Source organism: Pan paniscus, chromosome 1 (assembly GCF_029289425.2).
Source record: "Pan paniscus chromosome 1, NHGRI_mPanPan1-v2.0_pri, whole genome shotgun sequence".
NCBI classification, from domain to species: domain Eukaryota; kingdom Metazoa; phylum Chordata; class Mammalia; order Primates; family Hominidae; genus Pan; species Pan paniscus.
The window spans coordinates 34,269,148-34,287,618 of NC_073249.2; the positions used below are offsets into that span (position 1 = coordinate 34,269,148).

The 18,471-nt window shown below is 35.2% G+C and overlaps 1 protein-coding gene across 3 annotated transcripts in view; it reads right to left on the reverse strand.

The window, feature by feature from the left end:
- KCNK2 (potassium two pore domain channel subfamily K member 2) overlaps positions 1-18,471 on the reverse strand; it is a 153,831-nt gene that overhangs the window by 100,508 nt on the left and 34,852 nt on the right. For all 3 annotated transcript variants that reach the window (XM_003814153.5, XM_003814152.5, XM_034946894.3), the window contains exon 3: positions 11,562-11,679. In XM_003814153.5, the coding sequence (XP_003814201.1) occupies positions 11,562-11,679 (118 nt within the window). The remainder of the gene's footprint in view (positions 1-11,561; positions 11,680-18,471) is intronic.

Below are 18,471 nucleotides of genomic sequence, written 5' to 3' on the forward strand. Positions count from 1 at the left end.
ACCACCTGCAAAGGTCTCTTAGCGAGTACAATGAGGAGAACCCTCCTGCCTATCCACACTGGACACTGACTGTAAACAAGAAATAGACTTTTGTAAGGCCATCATGATATGGGAATTGTCACAGAATATATCTTAGCATATCCTAACTAATATAAGAGCATAGATTTTTAAAAATCATTTAAAAAGGTTTATACTAATATTAATCTTTATTATGCTTGGTTAATTAAAAGAAATACCTCAAGATAACATTATATGCTATTTTGAGGCCAGGCATGGTGGCTCACACCTGTAATCCTAGCACTTTGAGAGGCCGACATGGGTGGACTGCTTGAGCTCAGGAGTTCGAGACCAGCCTGGGCAACATGACGAGACCCTGACTCTACTAAAAATATAAAAAATTAGCTGGACATGGTGGCACACACCTGTAGTCCTAGCTACTCAGGAGATTGAGGCAGGAGAATCACTTGAACCTAGGAGGTGGAGGTTGAAGTGAACCAGGGTCATGCTACACCTGGGCGACAGAGTGAGACTCTGCCTCCAGAAGTAAAAAAAAGGTGGTAACATTATACACTATTTTGAATGATCACATTTTGGATTATCTATATATCATTAAAATAACTGGTTGGTAGGCCAGGCACGGTGGCTAACGCCTGTAATCCCAGCACTTCGGGAGGCCGAGATGGGTGGATCATGAGGTCAAGAGATTGAGAACATCCTGGCCAACATGGTGAAACCCCGTCTCTACTAAAAATACAAAAATTAGCTGGGCATGCTGGCACGTGCCTGTAGTCCCAGCTACTCGGGAGGCTGAGGCAGGAGAATCGCTTGAACCCAGGAGGCAGAGGTTGCAGTGAGCCAAGATCACGCCACTGTGCTCCAGCCTGGGTGACAGAGCAAGACTCCATCTCAAAAATAAATAAATAAATAAATAAAATAAAAAATAACTGGTTGGCCATTTCATTAAATTAAAATAAAAATTAACTAGGTGAAGAAATAGTCAAGTGTGACACAGCCTTGTGGGAATAACTGGTTTGGGACTGAATTTTGTACATTCAAACTACGCTAAACAATTTTTTTTTTAATTTTTATATTATAAAAATTAGGGGTATGAATTAAAGCTATAAGAAACAATCAATTTTATTTTTTAAATATTAGTGGCAGAAATAAATATGTAAAAAATAATATTGGCTTACACTAATAATAAAATAATAAAAATTAGTCAATAATAAAGTTAGCTTACCCTAAAAATTAGTATACAGTCATTCAATATACAAACTATTTTCATATATGCGGCCTCATTTAGTCTTCACAACTCTTGAGAAATACTAGCCTCAGTTGACAAATGAGAAAATTAAGGATAATAGAACTGTGATTTGCCCAGAATCACACTAGCTTTGCCTAGCTAGTGGCAAAGACAAAACCCTGAACCTAAGTTTTCTGAAGTGAAATCTGATGTTCCTTGTACTGTATCACTCCTTTAAAAAAATGTAGAGTTATTTTCCTTCTAAGCAGCATAAGCAAAACTAGTCTGCATCAATATGTACAGCACATGATTTTAGTTGTAGTATAATGCTAATTAGGAGGTCATGTCTGCAGTCTTTTTTTCCATCAAGTTAAAACATAGCTTCACAAAGTTGTCTACAGGTACCACTGAAATTATCTATTAAAACATGTATGCTTTAAACTGAGGCTATTTAGGCTGAATATGACTTATTTCATATTCCTCATGATACTATAATTTATAATAAGAAAAATATATATATATATATATAGGTCTTCATCCCAAGTTCCTGGCACAGAGCCCTCTAAAACCCTTGTAATTTCCAGAGCAAAAGGGTTACTAGGAGGATCTTTTATTCTAATAATTGGTCTTTGATCCTGGTTCTTGACACAGAGCTCCAATCCCTTAGAATTTCCTGGGTGATAGGAGCATCTTTTGTTCTAATGAGGTGATTCTTACTGGGTTCCTGGATAGCTTCAGGATGGGGGCTGGTCACCAGAAAAAAAACAAGCCATGACTACAAGTTTAGAACTTTCAGCCCCATCGCAATTCTCCAGAAAGGTGAGAACTAGAGATTGATAATCAACCACACCTAGATGATGAAGCTTTCATAAAAATCTCTGAACTATGGGGTTTGGAGAGCTTTGGGGTTGCAGAACACATGGATGCATCCCAGAGAGGTTGTGGAACCTCCTCACCCCTTCCTACATCCCTTTCCCTATGTATGTCTTTCATCTGTATCCCTTGTAATATCCTTTGTAATAAACCGGTAAATGTCAGTAAACTATTCCCTGAGTTCTGTGAGCTGCTCCAGATGAAACCCAGGGAGGCTCGAACTTGTGACCCGCATGTGGAGTGGGGACAGTCTTGTGGGACTGAGCCCTTCACCTGTGGGATCTGATGCTAATTCCAGGTAGACAGTGTCAGAATTGAATTGAAGTAGAGGAAACCCAGCTGGTGTCCAGTGGAGAACTGCAGAAAAATCCCACACATCTGGTGTCAGAAATGCCCTGTGTCAAGTGGTAAAAACACATTGGGAGAAATTTTTTTTTTCTTTTACACCCCTACTTTCGTTTTTTCTTCTCTAGCTGCTTGGCTTTGGCAATTTCACTCTTTGTTAGCATCTTCAATAAGGGATATTTACGCCTAGAGGGGAGAGGTAGGACACACCAACCAAACTTGGCCTCTTGTTTGTTGTTTTTGCTTTAAAATTAAAGTTGGAAGGGAAAGAAATTTAAGATTAGCAATTAATGTGCATTTTTGGATAACCTGTGGCTTTCAGTAGTTCATATCATCACAAGTCCTCCCAATGCTCTGTTAGAACCAAGAGTTGGCTGTATGGAATTCCTTTCCATTTGGAATAAGTCACATCAGCATTGTACTTTAGGTGCACATAAACTGCAATAGTTAAACATGAACTTCATTTGGCACAGGTACTTTTTTTGTAAACATCATGCAATACGCACCCTACCACATAAATAACAATGCCAATTTTCCAAGAGTAAGTAAGATTGCACAAGTCTAAAATTAAAAAAAAAATTAGGAAGAAAACAAACATGCAGCCTAATTACCAGCTGAAAGTAGACAGGCCTGAACAAACATTGTCACATTCCTTTCTTATCAAACAAAACACCCGAGACACATAGAAAAAAAGTTTCTGATAATCATCACACCTAGTTTTAATCACATTCAGAGCAATACTTGGATGTCTGGTGGTCAGTCAGATGCTCTGCAAAATCTATAATCTAGAATGAACAGCTCTGCATTTCAGAAGTTAGGAAGGGGGAATGACAAGAAAAAATAGGTTCTGTATTTATTCATGGCATGAACTTCATGACTATTCCTTGCTTCCAATTTTTGGATAATTTCAAGATCACAACATTTAACAGTGATTGCTTTTCAGACGATTAAAATATGCTACTGAAAACTTTTCAAAATTATTCAGGAATGGGTGAAAGTGTGTTTTGTTTCAGAATACAAGCAATTCCTGACTTGAATTACACTAGAGATATGGGCAACTATGATGCTGGTACCCAATGTGCAAACTTTCTCTTGCTGAAGCTTCTGTTAGATCTATAATATATTGTTATGTTTTCTACTGTTACCAAAAACAAACAAAAAAACCCAAAACAAAACAAATTATGCCTAACTTCTGGGAAGATTATATCCCTAATGTTCTCAAATCCCTTTACAGCTAGCACAGGATTCTGGGTACTAGGTGCTCTTCTTGCCTGATGTAACACACATAGGCAATGAGAAGAGATGACTAATCTATTTCATTATTGCTTTGGAGTCTACAGTAGTATTTATGTAGTAATTCAGCTTTATTCCCTATCAAATATACTTTTTCACTCTGCCAACTTAGCTATCATTCATAAGAAATTTTCTCTGAGAAACACATTTTAACTTAGAAAATAAATAAGCCTACATGAAGATTTTTGAGTGGCAGGAGCAAACGTTATTAATAATATCCTGATATGGGTTTTGTTTTCATTAATTTAAGTAGATGGGATAAATAACACAAAATAAAAGACCCAAATTTAATTTCAATTTTTGTATTTCAAATACACAATACTGAAAGTACATATTTTGGAAAAATAATCATCTACTTTCACGAGCTTGCATAAAGAAAAATGCAATGAGATTGTAGAGTAGGAACTGGAAGTCACCTTGCAAAATTCATTGTCTTTTAAGCTGCCTGAGAGAACCTCAATGGACTCCCAAAATCCAATACACAATTCTCTGAGAACATGCAAGAGACTAGTGAAATGCCACAGAGTTATGAGTGTACTAAGTTAATAAGTTAGCACCCAACAGGCAGAGCTACAATGATGGCATCCTTTGGGAAAAGGCTTACTGACAAATTCCACACCACTGCTTCAGGTCCATTCATTTCCAAGTTCAGGCAGTGGCTTCTGTGGTCATAAAGTTGAACAGAAAACACAATTTTTCCTCATCCTTTCAAGTTTTAGTTTTGTCCCACATCCAACAGAAAGAAAGGTATTAGACTCCCTGCTGAAAACAAGCATAGGCTTTGCGGTGTTCAATATACTTTCTGTATTTCCAAAAGTGACTCCTTTTTATCTGGAATTGCTTGTTAAAATTACTGCAAACTTTTAATTTTCTTCCTGGTGTTTTTTTGTTTTGTTTTGTTTTCGTAATTACTTAAGCATTATACCAAACTGGAAAAATACAAGTTTGCAGTAAGTCTGTGATTGTTATCATAATAGCTTTAGCAATTCAATCTAGGTAAAAGCCAACTGAAAGCCCCAGTGGCAGGTTCAAAATATAGAAACAAAAATACAAACAAAAAATCACAGAAACTGTTTAGCCAAATTCAATCTCTACACTCCGGTGATAGAAAATAAGAGTCATTTGAAAATATGAGAAATGTTGCTCTAAAGAAAAATTAAGTTTTTCGTTAAGACTGAAGAGAAATGCTTTGGTATCTTAAAGTCACTGTAGACCATAGTGGCCTTCTTGTTATTTGCATTCTGACACTCAGATATAATAATTGAGTGATAAATGTAGGCAACTCCTAACCCTGACATTGCAGTTTACTTTCCACTGGAGAATATTTTATTATTTTAAATATAATTATATTAAATTATATTAACATATAACTAGATTAATATATAATTATAATTAATATAATTATATATTTTAATAATTTGCATACATTAATATCAATATATAATTTATATAAAATAATATATGAATATAATACATAATAATATAAGTATATAAAATATAAATATACTAATTACATATTACTATATCAATATAATTAATATGTAATATATAATAAATTGATATTATATTTATATAATTATAAAAATTATAATTTTAATGCTTCCAAGTAATAAAATCTTCTTACATTTTATTCTAATCTTTAAATTGGTCTTGAAATAGAATACAGTTGTCCATACGTCATTTTTGCCAACTGCCTTTCCCATAGTTTAACTGATAAGCTTTAAAAAAAGCTTAAAAATTAAAAAAAACTTAAAAATTAAACGCTAAGCCCTCTAAAGCATTATTCTGAGAGGAGTATATCTCCATCTGTAAACTTTTTTTAAGACCACATATCTGTCCACCTTTCACCCTCCTCACTGCTACCTCCTTAGTTCAAGTCAACATCTTTTCCCATATAGATTAATAGATTAACAAGTTTGTGAGATGTTTCCTCCACCCAGTTCTCTGATTCTCTAACAACAACAATTCAATTCAATTCTGTAGGAGTCCAGACCTACAGATTAAGAGCTCAGTCCACAGGACAGCTTCCAGGTCAGACACCGGTAGCAAATGGCATGCTGTGCTGCTCACATTTCTGCCTGGCCAACTGCAAATTCAGGGGTTCCTAGGACCTCTCCTCAGATTGGTTAACTCCCTAGAAAGATTCACAGAACTCTGGAAAGCATTTTCCTTACTAATGCTGTCTATCATAAAGGATATAATTTAGGAACGGCCAAATGGAAGAGATGCATTTGGGTATGCGTAGAAGTAGGGGGTACGGAGCTTCTATGTTCCACAGCTTCCCCCGCCATACTACCCTCCCACCACCAGTATTCACCAACCCAGAAGCTCTCTGAACTCCATCATTTAGGGGATTTTATGGAGCTTTCATTAAGTAGGCCTGACGATTAAATAATTGGCCACTGGTGATTAAACTCAACCTCTGGCCATTCTTCCCTCCCCAGAGTCCTGGGAGTGAGGCTGAAAGTTCCAATCTGATAATCACATGGTTGGTTTCTCTGGCTATTAGCCCCCATCTTGAAGCTATCTAGCAGCCCACCAGTAGTCACCTCATTAGCATAAACTCAGACATGGTTGAAAGAGGCTTGTTTTGAATAACAGAAGACATTCCCATCACTCAGAAAATCCCAAGGTTTCTAGGAGCTCTGGGCCAAGAACCTGGGTCAAAGACCAAATATATTTTTGTATTATACCACATTTTTCACTGGTCTTCTGCTTCAGCTTTTGCCTTCTGAATGACAGCCAGCATCACATCATGCTTGTTTGTCTTTTGCTTAAATCTTTCAGTGGCTGCCTACTGAATTTAGCATGTTACCATGACCTATAGAGTCCTACATGATCTTGCTGCCTCTTATCTCTCTAACCTCACTTCTTTCTCCTGCTCCCCTTCCTCCAGTGCCCCAGGCACTGCCTCATCTGTATTCTTTGAACATGCCAAAATCTGTCCCACCCAGATCTTTGCATTGTTGTGCCCTTTGCCTTCATTAATCTTTCCACTTTTCTTTACATAGCTGATTTATTTTCATCATTCAGGGTTCAGCTTAAATGTCACCTCCTCAGAGCGTTCTTGAATCAGCCTCTTTAGAACACCTCCCACTCCCTGCTCCGGCTCCATCATCTACTCTCTGTCATGAGTTTCTTTTGCTACATTTATTGCAATCATTCATGGTCTTGTTTTTGATGTACTGATTGATCATTGGTTTCTTCAACCCCAATATTTCTAGTCTTGCTGAATTCAAGAAGAAACAAACAAACAAACAAAAAATGGGGGTGGGGGGAGAAGGGAATGACTAAAACGAATCTTCCTAAAATAATACAACATATAAAATCTTGGCCATATTTTTACTCCTTTCTCACAAAAAAAATCAACTAGCACTGTCCATGAGTTACAAGACTGCTGCCTAAATATTCACTTCACTTTCAATATTTTGACTCTTGTCTCTTCATTCTATTAGTCACCAAGGCCTATTGATTCTTGTATCTAATTATTTTGACATTTTGTGGTTACTCCTGTCCTTCCACACCAACTCCAATCATCCCTGTCAACACATCCCTCCTTCCCTGGGTCACTGCAATGCCTCCTAACTGCTCTCTCAGACAAACTGTCAGTATTCGCTAATCCTCTTCCTGACAAATGTCACTTTTAAACTTTTACTTCACTTTTATTAAAAATCCATGTTCCATCTTATTGTAGTAGATCCTCAAAAATGGGATTATTTTCAATGCATTCTTTTCATCTAAAGCAGTCAACATTACTTCCCACTACTTCTTTAAACAATTCTTCTTTAAACAATTCCTTTAAACAAGTCTACTCTAACACTTACCTTTCTATCACCAAAACAAATCCAGCTAACTTCTCTTTTTGGATTTTTGCTTAGTCATGCCACAGACTGGGAGGCTTTTTCCCCTTCCTCAGTCTAAATCAAAACATTTTCTTCAAGGCACAGTTCAAATCCAACTTCCCCACTTAAGCCTTTCCTTTCAGTTCCAGCCCATGTATTCTTCCTTTTTTCTCAATTCTCATAGCACTGAAACCCCTGCTCTGTGTTACATTTGATTATCCAAGACTTATTTTTGTTATTCTTCAGTCATTTCATATGTGGAAATGTTGTCTCCCAAATGAGATTGCAAGCAGGGACTACGTCCTTACTTCCTTTGTACTCCTGGCAGCAGCAGAAGTAGCACAGATCCAGCAGGAGCTTCTTACATTGACTTACTGATTAAAATGATTCTGAGGATGAATCCCATCAACTCCCAGCAGCCATTCTGGATAAATGGCAATAGCCAAACAGACCACACTGTCTTTTACCTCTGATCTTTTCCACATGAGCTCCCAATGCCTGCAAGCCTCCCTTTCCAACTTTCTTCACCCAGCAAATTCCTAATTCTTTCCAGTCAATTGGGACAATGCCTACTAAGGAAAAGGAAGCATCCCTCAACTCTTTCTCACTCACCTACCCACCCAATATCTATGTAAAGTGTTGCACCAATATGTTCCCATTAAATGCTCTTAACTCACAACTCTTGGCACACTGTATTGTAAATGTGTATTTACTCACACTTCTCCCTGACTGATCTATGTACAACTTAAAGTCAAGGAATTTATTTTTTATCTTTACAGCAACAGAGTGATAGTGTTTTATTATTTGTTGAATTAATAAATAGACAAACTGGCAATGAAATCTGTTGAAAGGGCTAATAATTTAGCCTCACAGGTATCAATATGGTGTTATGTAATTTCCAGTAAGTCATAGTTCAGACCACATAAAATGTCTATTTGTTTTTAGTTTCAAAAATAATTATTATGCACCCAATATGTATCAGGCATTTGGAGATACAGACAAGATCCAAATAATTAAAAATCCCTAACTTCATAGAGCTTGCATTTTACTATGAAAAATCAGCAAGAGACTATGGCTTTTGCTCTGACTGAGTTGGAAACCACAGCAGAGTTCTGAACAGAAGGTTTCTGCAATGCTGCTGGCATGCAATGATGCTGCTTTGGACAAAAATGGTGGCAATTTGAATGTGGAGCAGTGGTTAAAGTATGTATATAATTTAAAGGCAAAGCCAACAGGACTGGTATATGGAATGGAAGTGGCATATGAGAGAAAAGGAATGGTCAAGAATGGATTTCAGTCTGTGCAACTATGGAATAGAATTTGTGAAGAATTTGGAAGGGTATAACTTTGGAAAGGATGTTTAGATATATGAAGAGAATTCTAAACTTTGGTCTTAAATTTTAATATTTTATTTTGTATAACCTCCTTGGGCATATTTCCAAGGAATAGTAAGGATCATGTCTGCTTCTTAGAAAAACTGATGAAATTGAACACAAAAACCTTGGACAACTGTGGCCAACTCAGCTCCGTGAAGCACTGCCTGTACCAAGAACCCTATAAAAGCCACTGCAATTTATTTTCCAAAACCCTCCCAACTTCTAATGTCATTTTAAAATGTCTTATGCAATGCAGCTATTGCTAAAGGTCATAATTTCTATGATTGCTAAAAATGACTTCAAAGTTCACACAATTATTATCATTAGCAATATTATTAATTATACTTTGAATTTTATGGAATAATGACTTTAATGTCAAATGCACACTTAGGAAAGAGGCCAAATTTTTTCCTTTGCCCAAGACCACCACAACCTAGTCCAAGATTAGAGGACATGGTGTTGACCTCAAGAGTAAAAGACCATGCAGTAAAAAGTCCTCATGTGGGTCACTCAGAATGACTTAATCCACTGAAGACTAAAGCCTGAGATAGAACAGTAGGAGATCTGGGCTGTCAGGCAGCTACCTAAAGGGCCTAAATGATCAGCTACTGTGCTTAATGGCTATAATTTGGAGTAAGGCTGGTAATAATGGTTTATTTTTTTTCATGTGTTGAAGTGTATGTCTGCAAAACTTACTGTATTTGGGGATTCAAAAAATGAGACTGTTTATAAACATACAGGGCAACAGTAAGTCTGTATAATGACTGAGTCTCCTGCAAAATAATTTAGTGGTGGTCATGATGAGTTATAACTTAGACTTTTGAATTTTCTTTGGCAGAAACAAACCATTCTCACTCAGTCTGTAAGCTTTTTTTCTTCTAGATTCTAAGTAGTTTACACAATAAATAGTTATTTCCATAGTAGAAATGGCCAAGATGTCTAAGCCCCAAACTTAACCTGTTATTATGGTTAGAAATCAAGGTTGCCATTCTTCCAGATTTTCACAGCCACACAACTTTTGACCTAGCTGATGGAAATGTAAGAGTAAACATAGTTTCTTGACCTCTTAAAAAAGGCAAAAAATCAGCATGCTAAAGTATGTATTTTGCTGGCATGTGATCCAGCGCAAAGAGGCACTATAGTGGACTCATAACAATAGAACAGTACAAATACCTGTAAAAGGAAAACTGTTAAGTCAGAGTTCATCCGTAAATTTTCCATGTTCTCCTATTTAGTACTTTGATATAATCTACTGATATGAAAATGTTATACATGTCATAATTTATGAATGACATCAAAAAATAAGATTAAAACTTTTAGGATCTCAATTTATCCCATAATCTGAAATTAGTCCCATGAGATGAAAATCTCTTCACAAAGGTATGTGGAAAGAAAAAACTCCCTTTTTTACATATATTTTCTCACACCTGAAATTCCTTCATAACTATGATGAGCCCATTTCCTTCTCTTTCTTAAAAAATATGCTTTAAATGCATCTCTTTCCATGAACAAGGCAGCTATTACCCTTCCCAAGTCTCACAGAATGACAAACATGGCTTTCTTTTTTTTTTCAAATTTTATTTTATATATATATATATTTATTATACTTCAAGTTCTAGGGTACATGTGCACAACGTGCAGGTTTGTTACATATGTATACATGTGCCATGTTGGTGTGCTGCACCCATTAACTCATCATTTACATTAGGTGTATCTCCTAATGCTATCCCTCCCCCATCTCCCCACCCCACAACAGGCCCAGGTGTGTGATGTTCCCCTTCCTGTGTCCAAGTGTTCTCATTCACAAACATAGCTTTCACTGTGGGGTCTGTGTTTAGGTTTCCTGAATAGCTTTTGGGCACTGAATGGCAAACTAGCAGAGAGAGGACATCTACATGTACCCATTCTGCCGCTTTAGAAGATGCCAAACATATGTGTCAGTGAGTTGAAAAAAGAGACCACGTTCCATTATGCAACCCTTTCAACATTATAACAAACAATGTGATTAAAAGGTAAAACATCAGGGGTCTAAACTTTCATACTTTTTATAATCCTCACATTTCAGTGTTAAATTTTTATATATGTGCTACGGGCAAAATATAATGTATAAAAAAAAAGCCCTGAAGTAATCATCATAAATGACCATATAACAGGCACAATCTGTTAAAATGTAGAGTTAAAATTTACAAATTCGAAAAGGTGATATCACGTAAGAACTTCCATGAAAAGAATGTCAAAATTCCTACACAAAAAATATCAAAAATTCAGGAAAATTAAAAACTAATGGTCTAAAGAAATAATCATTTTAAGCTGTTTCTTGACATTACTACCATTAGTCAAATGACTGACTGCATTGCTTCTGTTTCACATGTATTTTAAAGTCAACTCAGTATTCTAAAATAACAACTAATTCATTTCCATTATTCCTTTGTTTAAATCTTTAAATCCCCTTTTCAAAATCAATTTACTATAATCTAGTTTTTCTAGCTTAAGTAGATCATTTTGCCCAACTATACAAAAAATTCAAACAAATGGATTTTAGCTCACAAACGTTATCAAAACAAAAAACAAAAATAAGTTGTCTCCTACCTATGGTTGTAATAACAGTGCCAGCAAAGAAGAAGGAACTTCCCAAATCCCAGTGACTGATTTGATTGGAGGTGTTTCCTAACGGTATAATCCCTGCATTTATTGCTGCCACTATTTGCTGCAAGTTTAAAAAGAAATTTATCAGTACACATGAATCACACAGAGGCATCAAACAGCATATATTCCACCCCAGAAACGACTTATTTGACAAAGAGAATCAACTCCAACATTTTGCTTTTCCATTTAAAATGTATAATATAGCTTAAAACTTTATACTGGAGAATTTAATAACAGTTAAGTTATAAGAAACTGACATGTGATATCAAGTGAATTGATTGGCATGAAGGTTATAATATTGCACCAACATGCATTCATATTGTCATCCATTAACATATTTAATGACTTATTTGAATTAACAACTAAATTTAACAATGTCCTCCAGTAACCACCACAGCGTACAAATAGCAGGTTGCAAACTATAGTTACAATAATATATAATAGCTTCATCATAAAGAAAGTATTTCCAAAGTGCTGCTCATTTCAAATGTTAAATATATGATCCAAGTCTGGGTTGGCTATAACTGTACCAAGCCTATATCAAAAAGAGCTAGCAAAACAACTTAAGTTGAAAAGGAAAAGGCAACAGGACTTCACTTTCAAGCTTAAGGCAGTCCACGTAGATGTAGACTCTTAGAATTTCTACAGATTTTAATAAATTCTATGACAATAAGAATCACCAAAGCTCTGTAGATGACAATCTGCCAGCAATATTACATAGAGACCACTAAGATCTATTGCTGAGAATGTTGAGTAGTACTAAGAGAAAGACAGAAAGATGACATTATAATCCCTTCTTCAATCATCCCATGTTGGGAGGTGGGGGTTGGAGAAGGAGAAGCACAAAAGATAAGACAATATGTTAGGAGAAAATGTACAGTAGAAGAGAGACAGATTACAGAGGATGATGTTTCAGTTGGAAATATAGCTTTGGAGATCTTTACTACTTAATTTTCATATTATAGAATTGGAAGAAACATCATTTGATAAGGAAATTAAAGGCCAAGAGAAGAACAGTGGTTGGTTTAAGGTTACACAGTTTGCTGGCAAATGGACAATAAGTACACTCTGAAAATGGGGTACTACTCAAGGAAGTCACAGGCACATGAAAAAGAACAGGTAACCCATAGCTGAAATGTAATACAAAATCTCATTTCAGAACTGACCGTTATGAAATATGTCTGATTTGTCTTAATCTATGAATTAAAATATCAATAGTTCTGTGTAAATTAATTAAATTGCATTGCTTTTATTTACTTTAACAGTGATATATGATCTTTGTAAAAAAAAAATAAGAAAATACAAAAAGGCATAAAGAAGATAATAAAAAGTACCCATAATTCCAGAATCCAGAGATAACCACTTTTAATGTATTACAATATCTACCCCTGGTAGTTTTATATCCTCTTTTACATATTTGTATTCTCTACTCTTACTTAGTTAATACTATTCCACATGCAGGTTTTTTTTATTACCATATTTATTTAATCATTGCCCAATATGTAGATATATATGTTGTTCTAAAATTTGAATTAATATAAAATGTGCTGTTGTGAACATATTTATGTATAAATATTTTCCTATTTCTGAACATTTCCCCAGGAGAGATTGCTAGGAATAAAGTTGTCACATTAAAGATTATGAATGTTTTCGGTGGGGCGTGGTGGCTCACGCCTGTAATCCCAGCACTTTGGAAGGCCGAGGCGGGTGGATCACGAGGTCAGGAGATCGAGACCATCCTGGCTAACATGGTGAAACGCCGTCTCTACTAAAAATACAAAAAACTAGCCGAGCGTGGTAGCGGGCGCCTGTAGTCCCAGCTACTCGGGAGGCGGAGGCAGGAGAATGGTGTGAACCCGGAGACGGAGCTTGCAGTGAGCCGAGATTGTGCCACTGCACTCCAGCCTGGGCGACAGAGTGAGACTCCATTTCAAAAAAAAAAAAAAAAAAGATTATGAATGTTTCAAGCATTTGATGTATAGTAGCGAATAAGTATCTTAGAAGGTTGTTTCCATTTACAACTGCCCCCCAACAACTTACAAATGCTTAGCAATATTTCTAATATTAATGACACTTATCTTTAATAAAGTGATAAAATATGGTTCCATTTATATAACCCTTATCATGAATAATACTGAACATGAATGATTCCTTTATCTAATATTAAATGCACAGAAGTATATACATATACACACATATGCACAACACACAGTGAAGCTTGAGATAGCTAATTCTATTCATCTAACTCTGTGTTGTAACTATAGTATCAGATAAGGCAGGTTTCCCTTCATTATCTTTCTTTTAAATGTTTTTGTAGTTATTGCTCTCTTATTCCTGTATAAACTTTAGAATTTAAATCTTACAAAAATTTTTATTTTCATAGATTTAACACATTTCCATTGAAATATGTTGAATACTTCACATATGTTAAATGTTTGGAAATAGATGAAATCTATAAATGAAAAAGTAAACACTATTATAATACTCAAACTTCATACCAAGGAAGATGGTATGAATCTCTATGTATTGAGTTCCCTATACTATACTGATTATATATACCATATAGATCTATAAGGTTATTCCCAAATATTTCACTTTTTTTCCACTTTGAATTATAATTGGTTATTGCTGTTGTATACATAAATATATATTGCCAATCCTCTGCACCAGCAATTCTCAAAATTTTTATCTTAAAATAGTTTACAGTCTCAAGAATTAATGAAGATATCAAAGATCTTCTGTTTGTGCCAGTTATAACTATTCACATTTCCTGTATTGGTTTGAATTTCTGATTTTTAAAATGTTCATGTAAAAATATCAAGAAAGCCCATATATGTTAACCTAAGTGATCTATTTTTACAATAAATAATTATGTCTCTAAAACAAAATACATAGTGAGAAGAGAAGCAGTTTTACAATTTTATAAATCTCTTTTAATATCTAGCTTAATAGAAAACAGGTGTATTTTAATATGTTTCTGCTTTCAATCTGTTGGAATAGCACATCACATAGCTGCTGGCAGACTTCATTGTAAACTCAAAAAGTGAGACACATTATTATGTATTTTTTATATTGAAAAGACAAAAACATCTTAGTACTATAGAGAAAATATCTTTGGCCAAGTGTGGCGGCTCCTGCCTTTAATCCCAGCACTTTGGGAGACTGAGGCAGGTGAATTACTTGAGCTCTGGAGTTGGAGACCAGCCTGGGCAATACAGTGAAACCCCATCTCTACAAGAAATACAAAAAATTAGCTGGGCCTGGTGGCATAATCCCAGCTACTAGGGAGGCTGAGGTGGGAGAATTGCTTGAGCCTGGGAGGTCAAGGGGACACTGAGCTGTGATCATGCTCTCCAGCCTGGGCGACAGAGCAAAACCCTGTCTCAAAAAATAAATAAATAAAATAACTTGGATCTTAACAAACCTCTGAGGGGGTCTTGAGGACCACATTTTGAAAACAACTATTCTGTACTGAACTTGTTATTTTTGTTTGTTTGTTTGATTTCGGTTTTTACCTGGAAAACCAAAGTAAGCAATGCTTAAAAATAATGGCATTTTATCTCCACATCTTTCAATAGCTATATATTATTGATTTTCAACTCTTATTGGACTGAACAGTCTTTCCAGAGCTAAGTTAAATAAGAATAATGACAGCAGATTCTTCATTTTTGTCACATAAAGTCATCAATGGTTTAAGTGTTTAATCACTAAATATATTGGCTATTGGCAAGAAAATGGCATTTAATTAAATAAAATATGACAACAAGCAAACAAAAAAAGACATAAAAGTTTAAAAAACTAAAAAATAACTTTGGAAAATATTTTAAGATAGCAATAAACATACAGGGGATGGAACAGAGATAATAAGTGAAGAAATATAAAATGGTTCGATTTTAGCATAAATCAAATAAAGTTATTGGTTCATACACTCTAATCTAGTGAACTCATAGGCTATGTAGCTTAAAAATATATATCAAGGCTTCCATAAATCTGAAAGAGTTGCTTGTGATCATCATGCTGTTATCTAGTTACTCTGGAGGGAATGGTTTCACAGTTAATAAACATGGAAATGCCACAGATTCACGTGCACACAAACAATTAGGCACAGGCACAAGGTCATCTAGGTTTGTAACTCTCAGGAAGAACTAAATGTTTCCAGTAAAAATCAGGGAAGGGGAATTTAGATAGATTATACTTGCATCAAAAGTATATTTTTAGATTTTATGTACATTTCTTCAACACATTCATTTATTCAAAAATATTTAGCAGTTGTATATGGTACTAGGTGATGAGGAAGCAATAGAAAAGAAGAAACATACATGGTGTTGTAGATGAGAAAAGATAAGGTAAGTCTTCAGACTCCGCCCCCATTAATTAAAATTATTTTATTGACTATAGCAATTGATTTAATATAGCCTTCATAACCAGCACTATGATTTTAGCTTATTCTTTTTCTCATCAATAATGAATTACAACATCACCCAGACACTTGGATAAAGTCCACAAATTATTTAAATTCAAAAGAAGACTATAATCAGAAACAGTAGTGTCTGGCAACATGTGGGTTGTAAATCATTATCACAGAGCTGTAATTATTGAAACAGAGGTTTGAGATAGAGCTGAGGGTACGTCAAATCACTATGAGAATGAGTCTACCATGAGGTCTTTTCCCTAGAATATTCTTGTAAGTCTATTTTGTATTTTTGTATGAGGTGTCTTGGTCAACATCAACAGGAAACTGGATGTCCTTTCCCATTCACTGACGTAGAGCTAAGAATCTCTGAAATTTCAACATCAGTTCAGGTCATCAGAGTACTTTTCCAATGCCTTCATGAGAACTGTTTCTGGGTGTGTCACATTATGTGGCTAAAGTAACATAATTACCGAATAGATAATAAAATTTCACTTTTTCATTAAAAGCAACATGTCTGTACAATCAAGTCATGTTGACAACTTATGAATAAGTTGAATGGTTTAGGTTAAGATAAGCGAAGATGGAATCCTATGTATTTCATCCTAATACATGATTACCTGAAGTGCTGATTAATAAGAAAGGGCTTCCAAACTTAAAACTTGCCACAGAAACAGTAAAAGATAATCTTGATTGGATTCACATTTAATTTTGCTCCTCAGTTTATAGACAAGTATAGGATGGACACTAAGGAAAATTAGTTGAATACATGGTTCCACTTAAGAGTGTAGCATTAAACTTAAGAAATAGAGCTCTAGAAGGCTTATACTCATACACATGATAAAGATAATTACGGAAAATCTTGATTTCCATGACAATGGTGGCTTTAGAATCAAAGTTCACAAAGTTCCACTGTGAATTTGTGGATTTTTGAATTGTAAATTGTAAATGCTGATGTCTCAATGCCATCTGGCATTCTGGAGCTTTATTCACTTTAACACCAAACAATGATAAAACACACTTACTTGTAAGTATATGGGACTACTACAGACTTGGCATTCAAGGAAGTGACTGACAATCATGAAAATGTTTCTGTCAGTCCAACTCCAAGGAACAGCTTTTCGTGTGCTATAAAGTACTAGAATGGCCATGTTTTCATTAAAGAAGAAGATATAGGGAATTTAGCAATTTTGGAAAAGGCTGAAGAATGTACTGCTTTCAGAGTAGGCTATATTGTGGATCTTAAAATACAAATGGCACCAGAAGTTCTGATTTTACTTATTTTTCCTATACTGAGATGTTTATGTTCATCAAAACAGTACAGAATGTTTTGAACAAATTCCTCCTCTGTTATCATCAGGATTTCATTAAAATATGCTGTCACACCTATCATCCTAAAAGTAGAATCACATTAATAATTTGAACACTTTTAAGTGATAAAGAAAATTCTGAACTGCAGGTACAAGGGGTTAACACCTAATTAGTTTATACCAATGATATATGTATAACTGGTTCGATGCCAACTTATTTTAATTGGATATTTAAGATTTTTTCCACTTTTTCTCCATTTTTAAAAAAGACATAATTTCCAATAAGTTGTACAATGGCCAAATCCACTTATAATTATACTGACATATATACAGTAACACAGCTCCTGAAACAGTAACAAGTATCATCTTGCCAAATTTCTGGTAGTTGCAATTATAGATTTTTATTTGCGACCATTTCTTTGCGGGGGAAGCCAGTTTCCACCCTGAGAAGAAACTAGTCTTTAGAGAATGAATCCAATCACACATCCACAACACTACATGTGACCACTTCAACCCATGTAAGCAAGATTAATTTTAAAAACTTGAAGAATGTGGGATGAGGAAAGTAAAATAATAAATGATGCTCTCATTGCCAAAAGACTTTGTGGGAAGATAATAGTGGGTATCATTACGATTTATGGTTGCAGCACAAAAATAATCATCACCCATCAATAATACACAGTCATGTGTGAGTATTGTTGCCAAAGGCTACAGGATCCTCATGCATCTCATTCGTAACCTCTGGCTATGTGTCAACACTATGATTACCTTATTCCAGATGATGTGAGCTGTTTTGAATGGTCCTGCTATTAAAACCAGAGAGTATCTCAACATGGCCCTTACTCTTACAGGCTCAGAATTTCACAGACTGCACTGGTGGAGCCTAGGCAACCTTGACTGGCAGGTTTGAAACAATGAGGAACCACACTGGATTATCTATTTTCTAAGTATTTTTAAAATTTACTGGACATATATATCTGGAATGTTATTTATGGACATCATTTACACAAGACACTCCTCCTCTAACGTCAGTAACATGTGGCAGTCTTAATGATTGGGCTGCTTCTTGGGCCATTTTACATATCAAATTAGGTTCCACTAAGGGGCAGCAGGATACTAGACCCATCTTCTT